Genomic DNA, 27,806 nt, shown 5'->3' with positions numbered 1-27,806 from the left:
TAATAAGTGGGTGTAGAAAGCAGCTCTAGTCATTCCTTGTTTACTTTTAGCTCTATAAGTTTGAGCAAAGCTACACATCATTAAATATATTTTAAAAATTGATCCTTGTTCAAGCACATTGTGTACTTCAAAAAAGCTTAGAAAATAACAAATTGTCCTATTTATTGTTACTATTGTTATGGAACAACTCATTCATACAGACTACTGACAGGGCAGGGACCAATCAGATGTCAGCTATGGCCAGTGGCTCCCTGGCCCCGCCCTTGAACCCGCCCCTGACACCATCCAGATACGAATGCACGTAACTTTCACTGATTTTGTTGATTTCTCAGAGAATGATTTGTGTATTTTGACGAAAACCAGGAGTGAGTGTGAGTGTGTGAAATTTGGTGCAGATCCAAATGGCTCGTATAAAAATTACCCTGGATGAATAAAATATCAAAAATATATACTATATATAGTCTCTTTAAACGATGCAGAAAAAAAGTGCATAGAGAAGCTTTGGATTGGATTTAGCTCATAGGTTTTCTTCCTGCGTCTTCTATGGTGTCTCTTCTAATGATCTTAGCTAAGATCAAATCTGTAATTTAACTGATAAAACACCCATAAAAGAAAACTAACACTAAGGGGCGTCATTAAGAAAATTACACCAACATGAGAACATAATGATTATAGGCAGGTTTTATGTACTGGTGCAACACCTCTGTGCATCTCATTTACTGCACAGAGCAGCGTAGGCTACTCTATACACTCTCCCTTTAGGCACTGCTGCCCACATGAGCAGGATTCTAACCTCCAAGGCCGCGCGCATGTTGGTCTGACCACAAATAAAACTTTTTTTTCTTTATATCACATGTTGTTGCTCGGCAACAACATTAATTAGAAAAGAGGGATGTGCTGTCAGGGCCAAATTCCTCCTGTGGGAAGTCATTTTAATGGAGACTCACTGTTCCCGATATAGCGTGGGCCACCGGGGTGGGGAGTGATTATAAGGGCTATCACTAGGTATTAAAACTTGACAGCTTTGAATAAATGCTGCTGGGCTTCATTAGCTGTGGTTGTGAGCGAGAGCAAGTCTAACAATTCTTGAAAGTGGCACCAAGTGAAGCTTTTTGTGTTGTCCATCTAGAAAACACTGTGTTTTAAATGGGAGGAGTTGCAATCCTCTCACCAACAAATGCCCAGTCAGACTGTTTATTCACTTTTGTGCATGACGGCACATGCAGAGCAGTATGTGTAATACAGCAATCGAAAGATAATTAAGTGACACCAACGATGATAATTGATTAATTAGACTAGTTGATAATTGGGTCTTGTACTGGCGACATTTGAACAAACAAAGTAATACTACTAATACTAATCATCATAATAAAAGTGGTAATACAATTACAATCATACTTACTATGATAATCATTATTATCACAATAATTATATTGGATTATATTTTGGATTTGATTTTTATATACCTGGGGTCCATATGCATGATCATCAGTGGAATGTTCTGAATACATATCTACTTACTGGAGACTGAAGAGATGACTATGTTGCATATTTGCGTAGCTGCATGACTTCAAATCACTGTTGCAACATCACCACACTTTAATTATATGAAGGTCCTTGGACACACCATCATTTCATGCTGCTCTTACAATATTTCACAGAGGTATTGATTTCTCCAGACAAGGGATTGATTTGCAAAAGACTGATTCAAAATATTTTTGAAGTGTGATGCAAAACCCGTCAGCCTTTTATTTTCATGGATCCTTAAAGCAGTGTTATTTATCAGTTACAACAAGACGGCATTTTTGATTTCAAGTATATAAAAGAAAAATCAATGCAAGTGTGGTTCACCTTGTACCTCTGCAATGTAGCTAAAGTGGGTGAGGTGTTTTGGAAACCGTCCCCCCCCCTCCCCTCAGGGGACCCCGCTGAGGCCATTAATCCAATAAACCGCTGTTGGTTGCAGTACCTTGACAGCTGCTTGCCCCCACCGATGAGCTGCCTCTGCTCCGAAGATGTATCAGGGTACCAGGAAGAGGCAAAGTTAATTTGACTTGACCTTTCTGCTACTTGAAACAAGCTGTTATTTAGAACTCTCTGCCTCAGCCGCCGCCCCTCCTTCCTTTCTCACGCCCCCGGGAGCAGCTCTCAAAAAACGTGCGGGCGGCGAGACCGACTCCTCTTCAGTTTTGTTGTGAACCCTCGACTCTCGTGTTCGCAGCCCTACTACGTGTTATCAATGCAGAGCAAGAGCCAGAAGTGACCTGGACTGGAACAGTGGAGGGTGATGGTTCAGAGAAGATAAAAAAAAATCCATTTATGTTTTCCTCAAGAGAAGCAAACACTGAAATCCTCTCCAAAAAACACTGGCAATATTCAATATAAAAATGAATCCCTGCACCACATTGCTAGCATTTCTAATACCATAGCAGCATATTATGATCATCTATTGACTGGTAATGTACATCTACAGCTGCCGTTGTATTTTTCTTTATTCATCTGACAAACACATACAAATTTTGTATCCCTCCTGGCCAAATCTTCCATCGAATAACTGTTAGTGTGATTGGTTATTTGTAAGTCAGTTAGGTGAATAAATCTGATTTTTGCTGGGTGAAAATCCAAGAAAGATCTCGATGTGGTCAGGGTTGTCACAATCTCAAAGCTTCTTTAATTTCAGCTGAGCAAGGCTCACGTTAAATTGCATTTGTTGGTGTTACACGAGGAATTGATTTGTCTTAAATCAGGATTAGCTGTGTCACTGGATCGTAAATGCCAATTACAGATCTGTTGATGTTCCTGCAAAGAGGCCAACAGCCGACAGACTGTACCAAACACCGCCCGTGCACAAATTAAAGCAGGCACATGTACTCACATTGGCGCCGTTGTGTTTTATTAACAGGAGATCGTTTAGTCTTACACACACATTTTAACACTCCGAGTCCATCATCTTGCACTATCAAGAGCCCTGTGCGGTGTGATTTGCAACTAAAGCACTTTGATACCTAATCAATAAAACAGGTTTTTCAGACCAACTTGTTTACCTTCCTCTCTCCCTGCTCTGTGGGATCACAGTCAACAGCTGATTTCTCAGCCAACTGTGAAAGTTAAGATGTATCTGTGACCTTTGGCTGGATCTAGAGATGAAATATCCTGGTTCCGGGCCCAATGGTTCAGATCCACACCAAACGTAATCGTTTTTTTCTCTGACCCACGCCACATCCTTCCACCAAGTTTCATGGGGATCCATTTAGTTTAGTTACCTTCCTACCAAACGAACAGCCAAACAAACAGGGGTGGTAATAACTTATGACATTGGCCCTGGTTGTGCTTTGTGTTTATTAAAAAGTTTTAAGATGCTAACAAAGTAAACTAGTGGTCAACATTACACCTGCTCAACCTCCACGTGTTCTCATCGGGATGGCTCGCATGTTAGCATACTTACGTTAGCATTAGCTCGAAGCAGCACTATGTGCAAGTACAGCCGCACACATCCAAGGCTGTTAGTCTTGTTCATTTTGGGAGAATTGTGGCAGAATTTGACAGTTGCTCAAACACGTCTTTATTCTCATTTCCAGTTATTTCACATTGACACTGCTCCATTTACTGTGTTTAATGTTTCCACATTCACAATTTATATCAATCATATTTCTAACTCTCAAAAGACACATCAACTTTTCCATCTTCTAAAATTTCAATATCAAGACATTACTCGTTTCCTGGGAAATCAGCTCCACACTAATGTCTTGTTATATAGCTCTTCTGCTGGCTAATGGAAATATATATTATCCTTATTTGCATAACCACCTTATTTTTTCCCTATAATGTCTTTATGACCTTGATATTTATTTTGTAGCAGAAAACTTCATATGGCGCATCTTACATGTTGGGTTGATTCAAACATGGCTACCATGACCTCCCTCATTGTTCAGCATGAGCAAACATTTAAGGAAAACACAAGCCTCTCTTTGGATACATTGGAACATTTAACAATCCCCTCTCATCCCGGTTCTGCTCCCATCCGTCTCTGGGTAGAAATAGATATTCAAACGCCAGCGCTGCCGATGCAGGAACCTCAAAGGATTTGGGTTTTTAAACTTCTTCATTGCTCATGCACGCTTAACCCTCGTAATGCAGTCCCACAGTATATGTAAATGTGTGTTAGAGAGAGAGAGAGAGTTGTCATGTGGTGCCTTAGAGCATTGACCGGTTTGATCCTCCTCCGTGTTCGCAGATAAAAGTCTATGAGTCACTGACTGGGATCTTTTAATGATCTCACCGGCTCCACCTAATTCCACCTCCCTGTTTTATTTCCCTCTCAATAATAGCGGGTGCTCTCTAACTGAATCTTCATGTTCTCGCCACGCTAAGCCACTGGAAATCGACAGTATGAGTTGACAGAGAAAGCTGCCAGCTGCAGGGCCCGAACAGACACACACACACACACACACACAAACTTGTGATGTGGAATGTTTCAACACAACAGTGTAATTCACAGGGGGAACATGTTTGTAATGTTTATCCATCAAACATCCTGTGCTGATCTTTTACATCCCTTCCCTGTGACTCCTCGCACTTCATCCATTAGCTCCCATCTGCCGTGTCCTGACATTTCCTGTCTTTCAAACCCAAACACAGGAGGAAGAGTGGGAAGCAAATGGAAAAAAAGGACAAGAATCAAGTGGATTTGGTTGCCGAGGGATGTCAGAATGGATGGTTTTTAGAGCTCCCTGTCCTAGTTAGGCCGGGCAGGGGATTCTAGCCTGTGTGTGAGGTAGAGTCTGAGCAGTGAATTATTCAGTGCAGCTTCCTTTAGGCATGCTCACACTCCGAGGCTTTCGCACACACACACGCAGGGAGAGCCACTGCAGACACACGTGTGTGCGTCTGAAAATACATTAACATCGGGTCACAGGGACAAGCAGAGTCCTTCACAGATCAATACAGAGCTCTTCAATTTGTACCACTGACAGCGATCTGTGTTCCTCTGCTCTATGATCTGTTTGTGTACGTACCACAAGTGACACATGGAATGACACGATTAAGATACACAGAAACAGCGTGAGGCGGGATTTCCGCTGTGTGTTGGCGCACAGTTTCAAAGTGTGATTAAAGTCGACCTTGGCTCGGGAATCGTCACTTCAGCTGTCACATGCAGTTTCTGTCGTTGGTAGGATGAGAGCTAACAGACGAGAGTCAGGGGACGTTCAACGACATGTTCAGCACCTGAATATGTTTCTCACTGTGAAACTTCAGATTGCCAGAACGATCTGAGCTGTGATGACACCAACAAAGTCAAAGATAGGACGTCTATTACCTCGGCCAAGGAGGTGATGTTATCAGTGCTGTTTGTTTTGTCTTTTAGCTGAATTATTCAAAAACTGCTCAACCAATTTTCTTGAAACTTGGTGAAAGGCTGGGGTACGAGCCCAGAAAGAACCCATTAAGTTTTCCCACTGATCCGGACAAAAGGGGAATTTTTTTTTATCACTTTCTATAACATTGTGAAATGAGATTTTTCACTGATTTCCAAGGGAATGGAAAAAAAATGGCATATTTAATTGATATCTGTGAGTGTGAGCAATTAATATCAGCTTGATTGAATTTAAGGGGCCTTGGCCGAGACTCTATTGACTGCCATTGATTGCTGAGTGCTGAATACAATCAAGTGTATCAGTACAAATATATAGACTGGTTTTACATGAATTGCAATTATTAGAGTTCATTCCCAGACTGAATTATTATGTATGGTGGAATCACAAAAAATGGTGTGCCATGTGATCCAGCCTGTATGTAATTCTATCTCACTGGTTTGATTTTCACCTCAGTGTTTACTATTGCCTTTCCTTACACAACGCCAGAGCTGTATGCTGCTAATGCTGTGTGTTTGCTGCAGCACGGTGTGAATTTGCCTGGCTGCTCTGCACACAGCACCACCGGTTGTACTACTCCTGTGTTTTTGACAAAGTATAGCTGCTGAGTGCAGGTTCACTGTGGCACTGCTGTTATTACCACAGAATACTGAACCAGGAGCCGGGACCATGCATCTCTGCAGTGTATCTGCAACTACTTGATAGGCCTATTATGTCTGTAATACCCACATCCCTTCACATAGAGGCAGAGTGAGAATGAGGTAAGATCCCCTGTAGCAAAAACTGATTTGGCCCAGACTTGGCCCACACTTTCCCTCTGCCACACTCTGTCATCCAGTCCGCATACTGCGTGGAATGATGGCACTTAGGCGGTCCGCTACTGTTTGTTGGATCTGAGCCACGAGTATACGAGCCATAGCGACAACACATGCCAGCCAAAAGTGACATATTCACCATTTACCACATGGGCCACTTTCGGTTCCCATCCAGATTACTCCTTCCCGAGAGCACAGGGTGTTTGCCAAATTAAAGGCCCACATTGGTTTGGGGACATTTGAGCCACATGCTTTTTTTTACAAGTGCGTCACTTTAGACTCACATCACCAGTCACACAAAACAAAGAATTAACAAATGACCTCGTAATTAGGGGTTTTCAGAAAAAATCATGGAAAACATTGAACTGTTTTAATCTATTTATATTAAGGCCTAATATAAAAACATTTCACACTGTTAACACCAAATCATGCCATGTAATGAATGTGAAGAATCCCTTCAGGACACATATTTAATTTCACAACCAGCTCTTTGGTTATTCTTCTAATCTTAATTTCTAATCAAATCTAATTTTCAGATTCAGTATTAACAACCAACAAGTGCAACTTTCATTAAAGCTCTAAACAGAAATAAAGCAGCATTAAAAAAAAAAAAAAATATGCTATTAGAGTCAATCAATAGAATTGTATTACAAAGTGGGGTCTGGGGACTTTTAATGAGCCGTGATTCCACAAGGTCCCTGGATGGAATTAAAGGGAATAATTCGCTTCATTATGTTAACTCGGTAGAAACAGCTGCAATTAGAGTGTTTATGGGCTAAACAGCCTCACTTCAACCGCATTGCTCCCACCGTGTCTGTCCCAGGCTCCAGAGTTTGCCTGCGCACTGCGTCCTCTCTGAGCTTCCTCTGCCCAGGAGGGGACCACGGCCACTGGGGGGAGGTCCGGGGAGGACAGCCGGGGATTGCTTCGGGACGGGGGGGGGGGGGGGTGTTGGTGGGTATGAGTTGGTTGTATTGCTGTAGGGTTGGTGGATGGGTGGGGGGGGGCTGATAGGCTGTGTGACGCTGGCGAATTGCAGCAATTGTCAAACTGAGGAGTGAGGAGGAGAGAGAGCGAGAGAGAGAGAGAGAGAGAGAGAGAGAGCGACCGGGACGCACTGGATACAGCAGATTTGGGGAGGGGAAGGCAAGTGGAGGAAGGAAGGGGGTGGGGGGATACGAGACGACAGTATATAAAAAAAATCCTCATCAACAGGGGGGTCGGATGGACTCGAGGGGACAGGGACAGGGAGCAGGGGACCGGCTCTAGAGACGCCAAAAGGGGGGTCCCGTCAGGAGAGTCTGGGGGTGTCTGCGCCAAATCCGCTTCAGGGATGTAGTCGAAGCGGCTCCGAGCTCAGCCCGCCCGAGCTCCTCATCACCATGAAGAAACACTCCGCCAGGGTCGCCCCGCTGTCCGCCTGCAACAGTCCGGTGCTCACCCTCACCAAAGTGGAAGGTAGGCTGGAGTTCACATCACATGTCCGTGTGTCGCGCGCCCGCAGCCCCGCACACCGCCGCCGCTGCTGCCCCTGCCTGGTGCGCGTTTTATTTGTTATTTCTATTTTTGGATGATTCTGAATTTAGAAGCGCCCTGTTGTTGATCTGAGAGAGAGAAGATGTCAGCTGGAGGATTTCTCCCTCCCATCTCATCCCACTCTGCCGGAGACAGGCTTCAACTTTAGAAAAATCTCTCTGCGAGCGAGCAAACACACACGGGAACCAAACATGCGCGTAATCGCACAAAATTATGTGCCATTTTTTCTGCGCAAAAATGCACCCCGGGTTAAATAGCTTTACCTGTTTGGCCCATTATTTTCTCCAATCATATGATTTCACTGAAACCCTCCAAATGGAGCTTAGACGTGTAGCCTATCATTGTCCAAACCACTACGGTGCGCTGACGCGTTTATTTATGTAATTTGGGATGAAGCACTTGTGCCACATCCACTGCTCCTCGGGGAGGGTCTGAAGTTGTTATTGCAGCAGGGATTCCCCCTCGCACTCCTCCACCGCCACCCCTTCCTCTGCTAAAATAGCAGAGCATCACACCGAAGCAGCTGCTATAGGACATGAACCCATGCAGCACTTATGATAGTGGTCCCTGCAGGTGACTGCTCTCATCCTCCAGTCGGTCTTCTGGGGCTTCATTACGCAGGGGCACAGTTATGGAGACAACTCCTCTCTGACTCCTTATGCCCCGTGTGTGTGTGTGTGTGTGTGTGTGTGTGTGTGTGTGTGTGTGTGTGTGTGTGTGTGTGTGTGTGTGTAGGTGTGTGTGTGTGTAGGTGTGTGTGTTTCTGCATCATTCCTCAACACCTCTCCTGACATCTTCAACAAGTACTGTGTCATAGTTCCTCCTGACTGTACAGTAAATCTGCTCTGATTCCGATCTCGTTTTGCAGCCCCATGCTTTTGCAAAGGAGCGATGTTATACAGCTTTTTCTTTTCTTTTTTTGATTTCCTCTCAGTGCAGAGGACTGATGAGCGTCTCGGCATTTTGGCATAAGCACATCACGACACTGAATTGGCAGCTGATTTCAAAGCACTCTTTAAGAACATGGTGTCGGAGGCTCACATCTGGAGTAATCCCTGACATCTGCAACCTAAAAATAAAAATAGGGATTATGGATTGATAAATCCTGTGTGTGTGTACAACATGTATTTCCTAGCAATTACCTCTATAATTGGCATTGTTTTGTTTACTAGTTGCATGATCAAAATACGTGTTCACGACACATGGCACATGAAAAACAGTCCTGAAGGTCTCTGAAGACTCGCTGCTACAATTACTGTTTGATCAGATCATTGATTGTGTGATTGGGTGAAGGTTGTTGGGAGCTGTACTTTGTGCAGTACAGTAAGGTCAGGCTCAAGTAAACGCTGACGGTGACAGATCAACTTGTGTCACCGCAGCCAGCGAAGCTAATTTGCCAAAAACGCCAGTGTAGCAGTTTTTAAGTTTATTCATTACAAATATTAATTTCCAATATAACAATATAAATACTTGTAAAACTGTTAACTTCTTACCCTTTGTCAAAGTAGTTTTTTTTTCAAGCTGTTCAGAGCCTTGCTGACTAAGAAAGTTTAACTCATGCACTCCAGATGTTTGTAGCCGTCTGGAGTATGATTGCGAAAATGACGGAAAATACTTCATTATTCATAATTTATGACCAGACCGGCTGCTAGAATATGCATGAGGCATTTTCATCCAGTTTTATATGGACTCTGCCGAAATCTAACAGATTGACTGTGTGGCAATGTGCTGTAGCTGTTTATACTGTGTTCCCTGTATTCAGTCATTGTGAGGTATACACTCAGAATCGTTCCCGTTGCTGGATTACCCAAGATTTTAAGCTCATTAGCGTGAATGTCAGCTCGGAAATATTATATTCTCAGAGTAGGGCTGCGATGGCGGGCTGTTGTTTGACGATTGTCTATATTTAGAGGGAACAAAAGCTTCGCTGTGACACGAGGCCGTGGATAGAGAGAGGATCGTGAGTGTGCGAGTGTGTTTGTGTTGGAGGGGGTGACACAGTGTTGTGAACCGTTGAAGGGAGTCAAAGCTGTATATTTGCGATTTTGAACGTTTGGCTCCCCGTTCCAGCAGCTGCTTTGAAGGGGAAGGGGAATCGCGGGGGGAGGCCACGGCGGATCAACGCACAGCTTTTCACAGACTCTGCAGCTTATGTAACACCAGCTCCAAAACCTCTGTTCCGCTCACTAACAACCTGCGCCCAACTGTCAAAGACTCAGTTGTTCACTTTTGGAATTGTTTTTTTTTCTTCATTTTCGGGGTCCAGTGAACGTTCGCAGGTCCACAGCGAGTACACGCCTGAGCGGATGCAGCTCCTGACTGACTGTCACTGGATCACCGACAAGTCAGATAGTTTTGATTGCGCTCGGAGAAAAAGGCTGAACCACAACCAATCAGCGTCGGCATCAGACTTAGTGCATGGTACAACTGTTACTTGGGGCTGGTAACACAATCATCTCTCATCCCATGGGTCTTCCCGTTTTTTTAATGTCCATATAAAAGTCCATTCGTTAGTTTCTCCCTCTGTCTCCCACAGCCACCAGGTTGATTCACCGTCCACCGAGCATCCTCTTCTAATTCCTCCTGTCACAACCCCCCCCCCCCACCTTGAAGCCCATGGATGATAATTATCGATTTCTTCTTGTAATGTGTTTCCAGTGATGGTGTCTTTGGGGAATAATTGTACTGTTCCTGTGTTGTCAGAGGAAGGTTCATGATGGTTCACAAAAGACTCTTTAATCTCTGTAATGTCATCACACACACACACACACACACACATCCCAGGATGCTGCTCATATTTCACCACCTGCTGCTGTTAGGGGTAGACTGAAGCTTGTTGCAGGCCTCCGTGCAATTGACCACAGATTAAAACCACTGCATGAAAGGAAATGAGAAAGTAAAAGCTTCAGGTCACTCATTAAATGTAGTATTGAGTTTTCCCACGAGGTGACATATCGTGTTTGTCAAATTAATCAGGTTTTAGGACTTTTCATGACTACAGGTCATTTCATCTTGTGATTAAAAGGCTGAAGCACCTGATGACGCTAAGTTACACAACTGAAGTTATGTCCCCAACATCCACTTGTGGCCGCTAACACCTGCTAACGTCTGCTAACATCTACTGGTAGTGGGTAATTCAATTTGTACGGAATACCTTTAGACGTACAAGGGGGGATATCCACCATCTTGTTCTATGTTGTGTATTACACTAACTTTGTTGCCGTACAGTAGATTAATGTGGTTTCTCTGCCCTGCTACTTGTGCCCGGTGCATGACTCTCATCATCCTCTTAATGAAGATTTGCATATAGCAAAAGAACTGTGCATATACCACTGAGCGAGGAACCAAAAAGGAAAGGCTTTAAAACGTAAATGATTTTCTGAGATTGTGATTAATAAGGAAGTGTTACTGGTAAAAAAGATCATGACATCTTTTCTTAAAGGTTACAAGTCGAATCTTGCACCTCAAGCTCATTTGCATGGGTCTTATTTGTATGTAAATGCACATTCAGGCCGAGTGTAAATACAACAACCTCAATATGGAGATGAGGCTACATCTGCAACAACAAAGGTCAGAAATACAGCACATGTACGTTTATCATAACAGTAATAACCTTCAAAGTTAAAAAATGCTTTACCAGGATTAAAACATTTGAATATAATCATGCAAGGAAAAAAAAACTAAAAAACCTAACTGAACACAAAAACCGCCAACAAACCGAGGATGTGGGGCGGCTCTCTGGCTCATATGAGTCCAGCAACTCGGCACTGGGCCTAAACCATTAAGTGCTTTAAGAGTGATTAGCAAAACTGGGCTGATGATCCTGTCATCTGTTGTATCTGTTCAGCTGAAGTCGCCTTGGCTCAACCCTGAAAACAGCGAATACAGTTTAACCTGCATTGTCAGTGCTGTTAATATTGAAGCAGTGACACTCTTGATTTTGAAGCTTTGGTTATTTAAGCACCATTCAAAGGTTACTTTCATCCTTTGAACGTGTTGGAGTTGACTTTCGTCAGAGGACAAAACAGTGAGGCTTCTTCTTCTCCTTCTGTCTAAATTCATTTTAAAAGCCAGTGAAACAGACCTTTCTCTCTTTATGATGAACACACACTGACGGGGCTTTTATGTTACCGAGAGTCTTTTTGCTCAGATTTTGAGTGTTTGAGCAGAGAGAGTCATTGTAATGAATGAATGAGAATTCAGTGAATACATGGCTTGAATACAGGTCCATTGTATAACAACCTGTTCAGGGTGTATCCTAATCCCTAATGGATGGGTAGATAATTTAATTTAAGGTTTCCCTTGCTGCATGTCTTATTTGAATTTCATATCTGGGGCGTAGCAACATTGTATACAACAGCGATGACAATGTTTTGAAACCACCTTTAATTCCATATTTGAATATTTACAGTAGACTGCAATGACACAAAAAGGCCTTATGCCACTATAGCGATCAGCCAACAGTGTAATAAATTTAGAGGTTTGGTTGAAACTAAAATTTATAAATGTGTGTGTATGTATGTACCTGGGATGGTGGTGGGGGTCTGCACTTAAACGTTACTGCACTTTTTATGATAAAAGAATAACTGGAAGATTAGAATGATGAGGTTTATTATCCCGAGTGTGTTGATTAAGGGCCCCTCTGGTTTACCTTTTTTCCAGGCTCCCCAAAGTCCCTTAAAACGCCCCCTGTTGGATTTGGGAAATTACCTTCTGAAACAGTGTAGTGTTTCATCATTTGAGTGAAATCCCCAGAAAGGAAAAAAATAAGCTCTAATTCTAAATTGAGGGGGCTGATCCAAAACTTCAGGCTTCAGTTGACCTATATCCTCTCCAAATGTCCAGGGCCCCAGTGGACCGGCCGGTACAGCGGTGAGCCCGGCAGGCCGATTATTACAAAGCAGAAATAACAGAATATTTTCAGCCTGCCTTCAGCGCTGGTAGTAATTGTGACCGGCCTTGAAATAGAGTCCGCGAAAAAATAGTTTTTGCTGTGGGCTTTGTTGCATTTCATGCGTGAAAACGACTCTGGTGGCAGTTAACTCCATCAAATTCAGTTTTCTTCTTTTTGATAAACTCTTGTTCTTTTCGATACTATTAAAAGACTAAGCAATCATCACATTGTAAGGGTTGTTTAATGCTGTGAAGTAAGATTAATCTGGGAAAAGCAGAGTCAAGTGTCAGGTTTATGTGCGGACGATGAAGTCCCCGAGCCCTTGGGGTGCAGGGAGGGAGAAAAAGCTTTGTTCGGAGCCGACGCTGCGTGTTCACCTGCGGTGTTTGCCTCTCAATCAACAGGGACGCCGCAGCCAATCTTTTAAATATTGATCTGTTGCAGGAAGAGCTGGGACACTTGGCATTCTGTCAAACTGCAGCTCATCCATCATGTATTCACTGTTGCAAGAGAGAGAAATTGATGCTTTAAGACAGGGGACTGCACAGTTTCGCCCAGTGCCAAGTATTAGTACACTCATCTGCTATACCACACGGTGCAGGTACCCATGTGATCACACTGCGCTTGCTTGCACGCTGTGTTGTGTCGTGTCGCTAACCGGAGAGACATCCGGGGGCTGCAGCACTGACCTGCATCATGAGTGAGCGTGTGTTGAACCAGCAGGGCAGGTCAGCGCCTCGACAAGTTTGCTGGCGAGAAAGTCGCTCCACCGTCCTCTGAGCTCGAAGGAGAAACGAGTCAGGAATTAGGGAGAGCGGGATCAGTAACAGCCGTCCCGCCCTTGTCTGCCCTCCCGGGGCCCTCGGCCCATGTTGTCCCCCCCCTATCAGCCGGGTGGACGCAGCAGGGTGTGTTTTTTCCGCCCGTCTCTCTGTTGTGTTATCGAGTGGGACAGGCTTGTCAGATGAGCCTGCTCTGGTGTGTTGAAAGGCCTCTGACTGACAGCTTGGCCTGACCGCGCTGTCACAGGCGAGTATCAAAGACTCCCACTGTCTGTCAGACGTGGAGATTACAAAGGCAGTGACTGCTGACTGTCTGTCTGCCAGGCCGGAACTACCACTCCTCTGTAACGTGACATGTGTAGCTCGAAGTTCATGACTTATTCCTAGAAGCGGCCGTGTGTTATGAAGACTCAACGCTTGACACAGTTTGTCTGTTATTTAGCAGGATTTCACCAAGACTACTGGACGGATTACCACGAAACTTGCTGGAAGGATGAAGTATGGGTCAGGGAAGAACCAATTACATTTTGGTGCGGATCCAGACCAGGAGTCGCAGCCAGGATTTCTTTATACCTTTCTTTATCATTGCGAACAAACATTTTTGTTGATTTCACAGACGATAATTGATGGATCTTAATGAATAAATTCAGACATGGTTAGGGGACTGGGAGTCATGAGTCCGTGAAATTGGTGCCAATTTAAATAAAAATCTGTTTCAGGTATTGATTCAGTGAATGTGTGACAGGTGAAATCAAGTTTTTGTATTGGTTGCTTGTTTTTCCTCAAGAATATTCAATCCAAAAGCTTTAAGATGAAGGGCCAGTTCACTCAAATCACAGGATCACTTTATGCAGACCGTATGCAGGCGCAGGAAACTGAGGTTAATTTGGATAATCCACACAACAGACAGTCGACTTTCTTTGCCAGAAAGTTATGCAAATGCAATCAAATCACATTAAGACGAAATTACCCTTTAAGATATTGATTTAAATGTTTAATGTAAAACTGTGTGTGCGCTTGTGTGCAGCCAAACAAGGACACTGCACCTCATGGATTTATTATGAGTGTGTCAGAATAAGTAAGTTTGCACCAGTCAATTCATATTCATCACCGAGCAGAGGCTCAGCAGACAGTAAGACAAGGAGAAGACTTGTGAAGTGTGCTCCAGTGATTGATCTGTTTACCCTGTTGAATCACTGGGGCTGAGCGCTGCAGTGCACTCTCTCTCCCACGGAGATCTCCACCAAACCGACAAACCTCTCTCTTACCTCAGTCTCCCCCACTTAGTTTAGGTCCCGTGTGAAGCGCGCTCCGACAGCACAACACAGGCCGCGATGCTGTACCGCCACTGTGAGGACCTCTGTTCCTGCTCTGAGAGATGGAGAGAGATGGAGAGAGTTGTGAGTGGTGTGGGCGGTGGCCCGTTCAGGGAGATACAGAGGACCATAGCAGGGGCTCTTTCTGTGGCGTGCCACGGGGGCCAGGTTCTGTGAAGTGTGAGAGCAGGCAGGCGGCCAGGAAGGCGGGCCTCTGCTGGCACGTTTGGGATTTGCAGCTCTTATCAGCAGGAGAGATCTGCAGTGCAGAGTCTGCAGGGGGAGGGAAGAGAGCTGGAACGAGGGGGGAAGCAGGGAAGCGTGTGTTGTCGAGATGGAGAGAAAAACTGGAAAACTGTCTCGGTAATGGCCGGATAAATCTCGACACCAATCAGAGCGCTCCAACCCTACTGGGAGCAGGGCAGCGTACGGAAGCTGCAGAGGCAAATGGCCACATAAGATAAACATTGATTTAATGTGTCGTTAGTCGTAAAGAGCCTAAACTACAGGTCTTCACATGGGGAGAGAAGAATCCCAAGTGGATTTTTTTTCTCGTGCAAAGAAAAATATCATTAGCAACAAAGTCATACACGGCTGTCGGAGTGGAGCCAAAGCTGATGCTACAAGGATCTGCGACTCAGTGTGCTGAGACCGTAGAGGCAGACAAATGACCGTATAAGACAAACATTGATTTACTGGCCCTTGAGAGACTAAGCTACAGAATTTCACACGGGAAGCGAGGAATCACCCGAAACTAGAGGGTTTTCCTCATGCCCGAGTAGTTAAAGAAACATATGAATATTATCGTGGCAGAATCTTTTTCTCTGCATCCTCACCTGTGCATATTGAATTACACGGTGCCTTGATTCAGCAGAGTGGGTGGGGATGAGTATATTTCAGGAGGCAACAAAGAGGAGCCATGCACGGCTGTCAGAGTGGATCCAAAGTGATGCCAAACACTCCTCCTGTCTCCAGTCATTTCACAGATGCCTGTTTGGTTCATTTAAGTATATTTGGACTCTGAATAGGGATCAAATGAAGGGAGATATTTCCATCTCGTGCTAAATTTACCAATTGGTGCTTATACAGTAATCTGCAACTAAGCCTTAATATAAATCTGGTTTACTATGCAAAAAGGATGAGATTAATTATCAGAAATATTTTAAGAAATTACACTAAATGAGACTAAAGCTTGCACTGCAGGATATTCACTGTACTGCACTCGTTTCGGTGTCACGGGGGCCCCCCGACCTTGACGGTTGACATTAGATGAAAAAAAACGATAAGGTTAAGCACTTTCAGTTAATCATTTAGCCGTTACAGGGGACAGACTCCCTCTGGGTCTTTCGGTCACGGTAGTAATGCCTTCAAATGTCATCAGTGGACGATTCTTTCTCTCTCTCTCAGTCACTCTACTGACCCAGCTCCCTCATGCTTTGCTTTCCGCTGACAGTGAAGGTTGATACAGTGTCATTAGTCACCGTCAGGGCAAGTGTGAGAGGAGTTTGTTCACTTTAAATCATTGGATCAGTGCTTCAGTAGGTAAATCAAATGAATATATGGTTTCATTGATGAGTGCAGCCCGGGCTGTGTGACATTTATATCACCGATGTTGTTGTGACGCTTCACTGTGCCCATATGGAAATGCTTTGCCGGCACCCACTGCCTCGCTGGGGGCTGATTGGCTTGGCCCATCACTGCATTTGGAAGATTAAACCGTGCTGCAGTATGGCGCAGGCGGCCAGGGCCACGGGATGTGGGACGGTGGCCCAGGGAGGACAAAAGCTTGGGCGGCGTAAACAAGAGGTGACCTTCAGGGTGGAACAAAGAGGCTCGCGGCTCAGAATAGAGAAACTTAATTCTCACCCTTGTGCGCGCAAAGACTTTGACGGACATCCCACGTGGGTTTGTCTCTGTTTTTGGTCTTCGCTGGCTCATCATTTCAATGCGATAACAGACAATGATCTTGAATCATCTTTCATCGCGGCCAAATTTGCCTCCGGGCTGTCGGGTGCTGTTGCAGCAGCAGGGAGCATTGTTTAGAAACAAGTGCAGTATGATTGTGTTTTAGCTCCATCACATTCTAAGTGTTAGTGCAGGAGGAAAACAAAATAAGAACGTGTTGTGTATTCAGGAAGTAGCCTGGGGAAGCCGGGGCATTAGCATTAGAGGCGATAGTTATCAGGGAAGTTAATCTGGGATATGATGAGACCACCTGGCAAGGTCAAAAGCAGCTCTACCAGGAAGAATGAAGCGCCTCATTGGGCGTGATGGATGCTCTCTCATACAACTCCATTGTAAAATATGCAGCACGCCACTTAAATTAGACAATAGGTGTCCTTTTTATTACACAGATTACATTAACATAATGACTGACGGTGTTGTCGGGGCTATTTTGCAAATAACTGACACAGGACAGAGATCAGTGTCCTGTTGTTGCAGCACAATAATAATTTTCACTGTGCAACTCCAGCCTAAATAAGAGTTATTCTTATCTCCTGTTTGAAGTGCGTGCTGTGTTCCAGTCCTGCAGCGTACAGTGCAGATGAATCGGGAAAGGCTCCCTGCGGCAAAAACATTACCTCTGGAAACACCATTAGGGAGATCCCTCATTTTCAACTTGTTGGAAGATGTATGGTGCATATTATACAGCTGTTATGAAACAGAGCTGCTATGGGGTTATTGTTTTGTCCTCTCATTTCTCAGATCGTAAACTTACGAGTCTAATCTGATTTACGAGGGTCTTACTGGTGATGTTTAGCCAAGATATGCTGATGTTACGTGAAAGGAAGCCAGACAACCTGTCTGAGTGAATATCTGCTGTGTGACTAATGCAACTGTTTTTTTATTGGCAAAATAAAGTCCCTCAAAGATCGCGTGTTTGAGCTTATTAACTTTTATACTTTCACACACATTTACAAAGCCATAACTGGCGTTTACATCGGTAAGTTCGATGACTCGAGGGAACGAAATGACCTTGGTAACTTTTAACGCACAGCGTGGGTGTGAGTGGGACAGAAAACAGCTCCACATCACTTGGCTTCAGTCGGCACATTATTGGAGGAAGAGATGAGGCTGTCAGGTTCTGACATGAGCAATAGCAAGCAGAGAGTTTTTATACGTGTGTTTGTGCGCTTGGGCAAACACACACACACACACACACACACACACACACGGTCATGGCATTGTAACTCACGAGGTGGAGAAGAGGTGTTGGATTGGATATCAGATCCGTCCTCTTTTGTCCTCTGTTTGGCTGCTGCCTGTCTCACTCGATCAACATATTTTTAACTCAGATGTCTGATTGATTACCTTCAAGTTCAATTAAACTGCGAAAGCGGCTATTTTTAACTGGAAACAGACGACAGGACACGGCTGACCTGAAGTCACTTGCACAGATAAAAGTGTACAAGCCTTTAGTCAAGATTTACCACACAGGATATTCAAACATAAGTCCACATATAAAGATAATCTATATTTTATAAACAGCATCACGACTTACAGAAATACAATAAGTACAAATATTTTTAAAAAGCAGGTTGGGGAGGTTTTCGCCCCGGTTTGTCTGTTGTAAACAGGATTACACAATAACTTTTATACGGATATCCACCAATCTTTTTGGAAGGATTGGACAAGAGCCAAGGAAGACTCCATTCAATTTTGGCATCGATTCAGAAAAGGGGGCAGATCCAGGATACTTTCTCTTTCTATAAAATTGCAAGATAGGGCTTTTTTTTTTATTTACCAGGGAACAATACATGGACATATTGAGTGAACACATTTCAACGAGTATGTGAAATTTGATGCAGCCTGAATTGAAGGGAACTGTTCGTGGTGGCATGCGTTAAAGTTCCCTTAGCTACTATTTAACTAAGTAAATTTCTGATCATAGAACGAGTATCAGAGTGTTTTTATTGCCAGTCTGATATTAATGCACGTGTTCTTCTATAGGAGAAGAACGCACCAGGGAGAATGTGGTGGGCACCACGGACGCACAGACGACCGGCGGCGCGACGGGAGCAGAGTCCGACTCCAAAAAACGGAGGCTCCACTGCTGCATCCGAGTCACAACTGTGCAGGTGCGGAAGGCCCTGTGGGGAGTCGCCATGGTGATGTGTGTGTGCTCATCCTGGGCAGGCTCCACCCAGCTGGCCAAGCTGACCTTTAAGCAGTTTGATGCCCCCTTCACCATCACCTGGTTCGCCACCACCTGGAACTGCCTCTTCTTCCCCCTCTATTACATCGGCCACCTGTGCAAGAGTCCAGAGAGGCAGACGCCCAGACAGAGATTCAGGTGAGGAGACTGTCACTGCACCAGCACAGGAAAACAAGCAACTTATATATATATATATATATATTTATATAGCAGCCAGCTGGAGTTAAGATAAACAAGGTGAAGGTGTTGTAGTAGCGTGGATGACTTTTCCAAATCTACAAGTTTGGTTTCCACCCTTTCATATGGAGCTCAGAATTTTTGTTTGGATCAAATAAATTCAAATGTATTGGCACTACTGAATCTGATGCCCTGAACAACGTTATATTCATTTACCATTTTTTAATTGGTAAATGTGTTTTTATGCTTTCTTCTTGCTGTTATGACTAATCGGGCCGGACACAGGATAAGAGAAGAATAACATCAGTAAACGTCAGCACTGCTACAGTCAAAGATCGTTGAGTTCTTACACTCAGATGTGATGCACAGACTTCAGCTGTCGTACAGCTTCACATCACCGAAGAGAAAACGGTGTCAGTATAGACCAGAGGGAAATGTCATCGTTAGAACTCAGTTTGTGGGAAGTTCTCAGCTAACAACAAACAGTTTCTCTTTTCTTCTTTATACCAACGACAGCTGAAATACTTGACTAACAATCATTCCTATTATTGTCAGTTATTAAGACAAGGTTTTCCTTTAATCTTATCTAAAAAATACAACGATATACGATAGAAAGAAAGACGGTCTTTGGTTGATCTGATGTGATGCAGTCAACATGCAACTGCAATCAAATAGACGAGGCTGGTAAAGCAAAAACAGCCAAGAGGTTAAACCCATTTATGTCATGTTCAATAAAGTGTGTTTTAACATTGAACAGCAAAGATATGAATCACTGTCCCCACGGGAGTACGTTTCCTTTAAAGTCACTTCACTAGCAGCGACCACGACACATCACTAACTAATTTAAAGGTTTGAATGGATATTGATATATCGAACGTTGGAGGGAAGGGGCTGCGGTGTTGCCCCCTCAGCCCAGAATGAGACATGCTAAGAGGTTTGCACCAAACTGAATAGGAAAGGGATGAGAGAGGGAGGGAGAGGAGGATGGCGGTTAGTAGATAGGGATGAGCAGAAGGGGGGGGGGGGGGGGGGGAATGAGGTGGAGGGGTGAAGCGATGGAGGAAAAGGGTGCCTGGGTCGAAGAATCGGCTTAACAAAACCTCAGTTACCTATTTTTTAAACACATTTTTTAAAAATGGTGAAATAAGATGAAACACACGTCCCATTTTTGATTGGTTTTGCCAAGACCAGCTGCATTCTCATGATTTCGTCTTGCTGATAATCCTACTTGAGTCACTTGCTTTGCTTTCGAGAATAAGCCTCCACTTATTTAATTTGGAGCATCGGGTTCCCATGCCATCCTCGGTTCTGCTGCTGCAGCTAACAGAAAAAGCCCCCCCCCCCCCCCCGAGTGTGTTCGAGGTGATTTCACAGTTGAAACAGTCCATTAATCCCGGTCTTTAGACAAACGTCTTATCTCTGCTACCTGCTAAGCAACTTCAGTACTTCAGATGATAAGAGGGCGGTGGGGCGGTGGCCGGGTGAAAGCGGGAGAGATCCACTCTACATTTCCGATGCACCTCTGTGATGTCATCCTTCCTCTTTTTGGAGGGCTTACACAAGGATCCGGGGCTCCCGCTGCTCCGACGTGCGCCGAATATCAAACACTTTGTTTCCTTTGAGATTATTCAAATTGCACCTGCTGGTGAATCTCAGACAATACAAAAGAACTAGAGAGTTGACATCTGTAATAGCTGTCCTGTCTCTTTAAATAAAGCAGGGGCTACAGTGGAGGAGAAGATCTGATGCTGTAATAGCTGGTTTCTCTCATCACAAATGTGAGTGGAGAGGATTTTAACTGTGAGAGGCAGATGCTGTTCTTTTCATTACATCTACTCATCATCTTTACTTCTGTGCTGAGTCGAGATTTACCTGACAGATTGAAGATGGAGGAAACAGAAAAATAAATGAAAACCATAAAATCAGACCTGCGTGTTCTGCATGTTGATGCTTTGACTGCACTAAGAAGTCCATTAAACTCTTTACTGGGAGGATGTAACTGGTTATGGGTTATTATGAAATATAACATGAATTTGAACATTAAAATGTCAATTTTAGGGTGAAAGTAATGATGATTTGTCTCAATGGTAAAATACTTAAATCAGTTGAGCTGTAAATGTCATTCTTGACCATGGAAACAGCAGTTTGTCATCCTAATAATAATGATTATTATTATTACTAGCTTTTTTCCTTAGCTTTTAATTGAAACTTTCTCAAACCCTTTGGAGTAGCCTATAATGGATTAACATATGAAAAATTTAAGTTACACAGAACCAAAGAATAAAAAGTAAAATGGATTTCCAGAGACCGACTTTCTTATCGGAAATATCTCAATTTGAAATGCGGTGCATTTTAAAGGTTATGTACTTTATTCCTCGCCACTAGATGTCTCTCTAGCACCAGCATCTCAGACCAAAGCAAATGCTGCATTAGCTGAAACCTGCCCGCTCACTTTGTGCTTTCGGGCCTGATTCATATAATCTGCCGAAAAGCCCAATTAAATTGACCCCAAAACAAACAACCAGAGGCCCGACTGAATAAAGTTACCCTGTAAACAGGAAGCCAACAAAAGTCTGTTGCATCTCCTCTGTGGGTCGGTGCTCCTGTCATGGCCGTGTGAGCCGCTACGGTTGATAAATTTGTATTTTTTAAAACTTATTTCAGGGCGTTCTTTCCTTTTCGCAGAGCAGCACACTCTCAGCGGACCTGTATTAGCAGTCAGATAGCACGGTTAGCATCATGAGCATGGCAGTACTGCAGAATAAGGTGTAGCAGCATGTTTTTTGGGGTTTAACAGCACAGTGGTGGCCAGCTGTCAGGAGTGCTGACGATGTTTCTGTGCTATGAAATATGTCAAAGTACAGACAGAGGGTGAAAAGGGTGTTTTGTCCACCGGGGTGTCATGTTCAGGTCTGCGTCGCTGCCGATCAGAGGAGGGTGAGCCATCTCACTTAGGCCAAAGGTTTCACAGGGGACTGACTCACATGCACACGCAAAAGCAACCAAACAAAACAAACAGGCTTAGATCGGAGCTCACACACAGAGGTAGTGTGGGTTCATTCTCTTCTCAGGAGCCCATTGCTCCGCTTACTGGCTACTATATGTTTTAAATCTCATATATATATATATATATATATAACCTTTATAGAGTAACTGCTGACTTCATAAGCTGCTTGGTGCAGGTTGTAGTTCTCACATTTGTAACAGTAAAACAAAGCACAGTAATTATTGGTCTGGAAGCTGGTATATAACCGACTGTGGCTTTAATGTGATTGTCACTATATGAGTGTGAGAAGTGAAATGTCGGTGCAGACTCAGCTCTCTGGAGCTGATTCCTAACAATGCTGCTCCTCAGTATCCGGCAACCTGCCACTTCTCAATTATTGCTGCTTCATCACTTTTACAGCCCCCCCAGATGCTTTCTGGGTAAATTGTGTATCTCCAGAGCAACGTAAACAGTGGCAGTCTGAAGAATTCCATTATGTTATATTTGAATCGAGGGAAAGAGGTGGCAGGTAGTTTGGGAGTAGAATAAATATTTCTTGGCGTTACAGCAACGGGACACGTATATATAAAACCATGATGGGGACATTTCAATACCTAACAGTGTGCAGGATCACATTTTACTGATAAAATACTTTCAGTGTTGGGTTCCACTGGGGAATTACACATTGTGACCCACAGACTTTCAGGCTAATAGCTTTAGATCAGTTTGTCTTTTTATTAAAGGTCATTTTCATCCATTTCAGATACTGGAGTGGAGTTAAAAAGTAGTTTTCAGACAGGAATAAAATAAAATTCAGTCCACTGAAAATCATCCATATGGTCTAAGTGTCTAGGCAGGAATACAGTTTAAAAAATGTAAAATAAATAGAGATATAAATAAATGACTCAATAATATATAAATAAATGCAGATTTTAGGCATTTAAAAACAGTACAGTTTGCTGATGGAAAAGGTCTTTATTTATTCATTAATTCATGTTTTACATTTATTCAGCCTATTTCATTTATTTATGGGTTAGGGTTATTTCTACATTTATCCATTAATGTCTATATTTCTACATTATTTATTAATGTATTTCTATGTTTGTTCTTTTACTTATTTCTGTATGTCACGTTCCAACAAGGTGGTCCCCGATGCAGGCAAAATGCAAACAATAGCAGAAAATTGTTTTAATTGAATAAACGGACTTACAGTCTCTTTAAGGCAGGTCGGCAAACAACGTCCTTTTCTCCAAAATGCAAAATCCAAAACTCAAACAGCAAAAAGGAAACAACTCAGCAATGGAACAAGAAGCAAGGAAAACGCTGGGGAAGGAGCAAACTGAACTGAACAGACTAAACAGAGACTATATACACAAGGGAGGCTGTGACAACTAAACACAGGTGAAACACATGAAGACAAGACGATCACAAGGGCTGGACAGAGGACAAAGACAGAGAGTAAAGCAAGAGAGACACACAAGGAAAGACGTTTCAAAATAAAACAGGAAACGAAGAACCCAAGCGTGAACACAAATAACCAAACACAGAGCACAAATCCAAACACAATGAAAATAAGGTAAAGGTGCATCATATCAAAAGTCCATAGAAGAGAAGATCTTTCAAAAAGCTGCAAAGAATCTTTCAAAGGTTCAGAAGCGGAGCAGAACCATGACATAGTATTTCTGTGCCTGCCAGTTAATTAGGTAGAGAGGCTTCACTCAGGCTAAAGCAGGGCTGTTTATAGCTTCAAATGAGGGGGGTGTTATTCAAAGTGTGTCCTGGGGTCAACTTTTGATCGATCAACATCAGAGGGTATACATTGACTGTATATACACACGTGGAGAAAAAGCCTTGTAAAGTCACCAACAAGCTTCTTCAGGCCGCAGATGAGGACGGCGCCCGAAACAGGATCAAACAGCATCCCAGATTCATTAAAACAGAGTTGACGATGATTCCTTATATATTGAGTCCTCACAACCTTGCCCCCGATATTCAACATATGCATAAACACCAGAAACAGCATTTTATCTATGTCCTGTGTGTGTCCTTGTGTTTGCATCAAGCTTAATGTGTTTGTCTGCTGCAGTTGAGTCTCATACTCGTGTCTGAGGTTTGACCCAGTAATAACTGCAAATTCAAGAAAGCATCGTACAGCTAAAATATTCCATTGTTAATAATATTGCTATAATGTTGTTCCTCCTACACTGTAGCCGACTGATTGTTACTTCCATTAGATGGAAATAGACAAACCAACTGACCAGAGAATACATTTTTTTTTTGAATTAACAGAGAAAGATGAATTTTAGGTCAGAAATATTTCGCTTCAGCGCCTCGTGGCAGATCTGATTGTGTTCATGAATCTGTACTTATTCCTCCAGCGGAGTGAAGTTGATCCCACACACACTGTGATGCAATGCTCATTAAGATGTAACTGTTATTGTGGGAATAACTTTACTCACTCCTGTGGTTTCCAAGCTGCTTATATTCATAAATATTGATTTAAAGCACCAGGCCATAATAAAACTGTATGAATCACCTCTTAAAAATGGTTGCACCATATTTTCCCATATGCTCACACTCTGCTATGTGTTGTGTTTCTGCACAGGGAGTGCAGCAGGTTTTTCGGGGACGACGGGCTGACCCCCAAGGTGTTCTTCACCAAGGTCGCTCCCTTCGGCCTCCTGTGGATCCTCACCAACTACCTGTACCTGCAGGCCCTCAGGAAGATCAACACAACAGACGCGTCGGCGCTCTTCTGTTGCAACAAGGCCTTCGTCTTCCTGCTCTCCTGGATTGTGCTCAGAGATCGCTTCATGGGCGTCAGGGTGAGTATGACTGCGTGCACACTTGAAGTTTTTGTTGCCTGCGGCTTTCTCCAGAGAAACAAATGGAGGTGCTGTATTTTTAGAGTCTTGGGTACAGGTCACAAAAAGCCAAATGGATAAAATAATGATTTTTGGGGTTGTACACTCCAGGCTATAAACAACTCTTACCTGTAATAAACAAGATGTTAACAAACAAAACAAACAGCCGTCTAAAGAAAGTCATTTGCATACCGAAATTGCTGTAATTTAATTTAGAATAATACAAACAGTTCCTGTTTGTGATGTTTTATAACATCTGTGTAAATATGCTCATAATTTATATTTTCAATGTAACTTTTATTTTATGGAAACTACTGTACGAAGTGATATTATTTCATTATTTTAATGAAGGAGGCAAATTAATCCTGGTTTTCCCACCAATCAGGGTGGTGTAGTGACCCGATGGAGCGGTCCTGACCCAAAGGATCCGATTCATTGATATTTAACACAAAAATTCTCATTGTGCCAAACACACACTGTCTGTCATTGCCTTAGTTGACAAAGGTTGAGTTTATTGGTGATGATGAAAAGAGTCTGTGTACATGACACCCAAAGGAATGTCAATAACAAGTGGCAGTTGAATGTGTGAACCACACACACACACACACACACACACACACACACACACACACACACACACACACACACACACACACACACACACACACACACACACACACACACACACACACACACACACACACACACACACACACACACAGCACAGTCTGGTAGAGGGCATGTTACCTGTGTGACAGAGTGATGTCCCCCCAATGATCACTGTGTCATTCAAATGTGCCTCCTTGTGTGTGTGTCTGGATGTGTGTGTGTGTGTGTGTCCCTGATTTATCCGGATGGGCAGGGGGAAGCAGAGGAGTCTGGGTTTAGCTTTGTGAATTGAGAGTTTCATATCTCTGCAGCCACTCTGCAGATATTTCTTTCTTTCACGCACTCCCAACCGCACCATGTCTCCCCCGTGCATGCCCCTGCTCCCCACCCCCATTATCTGCGATGAGAGGCCTCAGTGAGAGACAAGTACTGTAATAATGTCGCTTCTCTCTCTCTCTCCCTCTCTTACACCCTCACACCCCCTCTCCCTCTCTTACACACCCTCTCTCTCTCTCTCTGGCTTGGTGGTGGAGATTGCAGTGTTTGGATGTCTGCAGCAATGCAGGGGATCTTGGACGAGTTTGTAATGAAAGTGACGGAGGAGAGAGAGAGAGAGAGAGAGAGATGGGGGAAGTCTTTCTTGTAATGCTGTGTATAAAGAATGGCTCTGTCTCATTGGCTCAAAACAGCACAGGCACAGTTCAGTGTACATATTGGAAGGTCACGGGGGGAGCCATTTCATCAATGTGGAATGTGTTTTGGTTTGATAGGTTGCAGAGGGAGTTGCACACATGCACACACTGCTATAAATCACCGTAATCACACATAAGCTGCTCACTGCACAGGTGTCATGGACCATTCCTCCCTCGCACTTTGCTGAAACACTTGGAGAAACTAACACACCAACACATTCAGGGTTCACTGACCCTGTAAGCAAACGGCCCTGCGCTGGAAACGAAAGGTGTGGCTGTGAGTGACGGGCAGCCTGCAGTGCAGAAAGAGCCATTTTGCCAAAGATACCCAAGGGCTTTGGCCGCGTAAAAACACACGGCTCATTTATCTTCCTGACACCTCCTTAATGCAAAGCTCATCCACTCAGCTGGACCGCGGCCCTCATCCATATTGCTGTTCTTCTTCACTGTGTTGCACGCACAGCTACGACCACACGCGCTCAAAACACTCACACGGCAAAGTCGAACGCTGTAAAAGCAGCAAGACGCAGCTGAAAGATTTCAGGATGAAACAGATGGTTCGATGCCGCCATGCAGCTGAGATTATAGTACAGGCGAGGGAGGGAGGGTGGTGTGGGAGAGGGAGAGGTGGGGAAGCGTTGGGTCCAGGGGGGTATTTGGTTTGTAAACATGCTGGCAGAGTAACGGAAATCGATGCCGGACAATCAAGCCGACGCTGTGGAAGCTACCTGTCCTGTGTTGGCCCCCCTCTCCCGCTGGTGTCAATGCGAGAGCAGATTTTGTTTGTGCTCGGCTGCATGTGAGATAATGCAAACAGCAGACGAACAATCTGCCGGCTATAAACCAAAACTCACTAATTACACCATTTACAAGCCTTTTCATGTGAAGCCTGTGATTTCAGCAGTGGATAACAAAGTGGGGGCCATGTGTGCCGGCTGTGTGACGTCCCGAGCGTCTTTATCACCACGCTGTGAGCAGCATGTCGCCCATCCGTCATTCACTGATGTTACTCCTCTCTCCTTCTCTCTCTCTCTCTCTCCAGATAGTAGCTGCTATCTTGGCCATAGCAGGCATCGTGATGATGACCTACGCCGATGGATTCCACAGCCACTCAGTCATCGGCATTACGTTTGTTGTGGCCTCTGCATCGATGTCCGCACTCTACAAGGTATTCGTTCGCATCTGCTACTACTACTAATTCCACAAATGTCTTTCTTTTGAACACATATGTCCCAAACCGTTCATCTTACCGGCTTCACACTCGACATGTGCGTTGTTAATGGCCCAAGGAAGTGCAGTACAGAGTTTGGTGCATTTCTATTCGAACACGTGACAATATTAATACAATTTTTATATCGGACTGACACAGACCACATTTATAGAATCACTTCCTCTTTAGCAATTTGTTGTTTAACAGACACCTGAAATAGCTGACTGGCAATGTATGAAATAAACAACACTAGTTAACTACACTTTTATATACAAACCACACACATGAACAATAATAAAGCAAATTCAGCTTAATTTCATTAAAAACAGTGACAGTAATTTAAGTGAGTTAATTTAAGTTCTGCACATGTCCAGCGATTAAAAGTGGGAGTACATTG

The 27,806-nt window shown here is 43.8% G+C and overlaps 1 protein-coding gene across 2 annotated transcripts in view; it reads left to right on the top strand.

Moving 5' to 3' along the window:
* Positions 1-27,806, top strand: part of slc35f3b (solute carrier family 35 member F3b) — a 53,068-nt gene that overhangs the window by 21,379 nt on the left and 3,883 nt on the right. Inside the window, exons 1-4 of one of the 2 annotated variants that reach the window (XM_034609105.1) lie at positions 7,323-7,645; positions 18,667-19,009; positions 24,640-24,859; positions 27,242-27,367. In XM_034609105.1, coding sequence (XP_034464996.1) covers positions 7,570-7,645; positions 18,667-19,009; positions 24,640-24,859; positions 27,242-27,367 — 765 coding nt within the window. In that variant the 5' untranslated portion in view covers positions 7,323-7,569. Of the gene's footprint in view, positions 1-7,322; positions 7,646-18,666; positions 19,010-24,639; positions 24,860-27,241; positions 27,368-27,806 lie in introns of those variants that run through there. The other variant, XM_034609104.1, reaches the window with a different exon arrangement.

The sequence above is a fragment of the Hippoglossus hippoglossus genome, chromosome 15 (assembly GCF_009819705.1).
Source record: "Hippoglossus hippoglossus isolate fHipHip1 chromosome 15, fHipHip1.pri, whole genome shotgun sequence".
Lineage (NCBI taxonomy): Eukaryota > Metazoa > Chordata > Actinopteri > Pleuronectiformes > Pleuronectidae > Hippoglossus > Hippoglossus hippoglossus.
The sequence above is the reverse complement of the archived record's forward strand: the minus strand, read 5'-3'. Positions and strand labels throughout refer to the sequence as shown.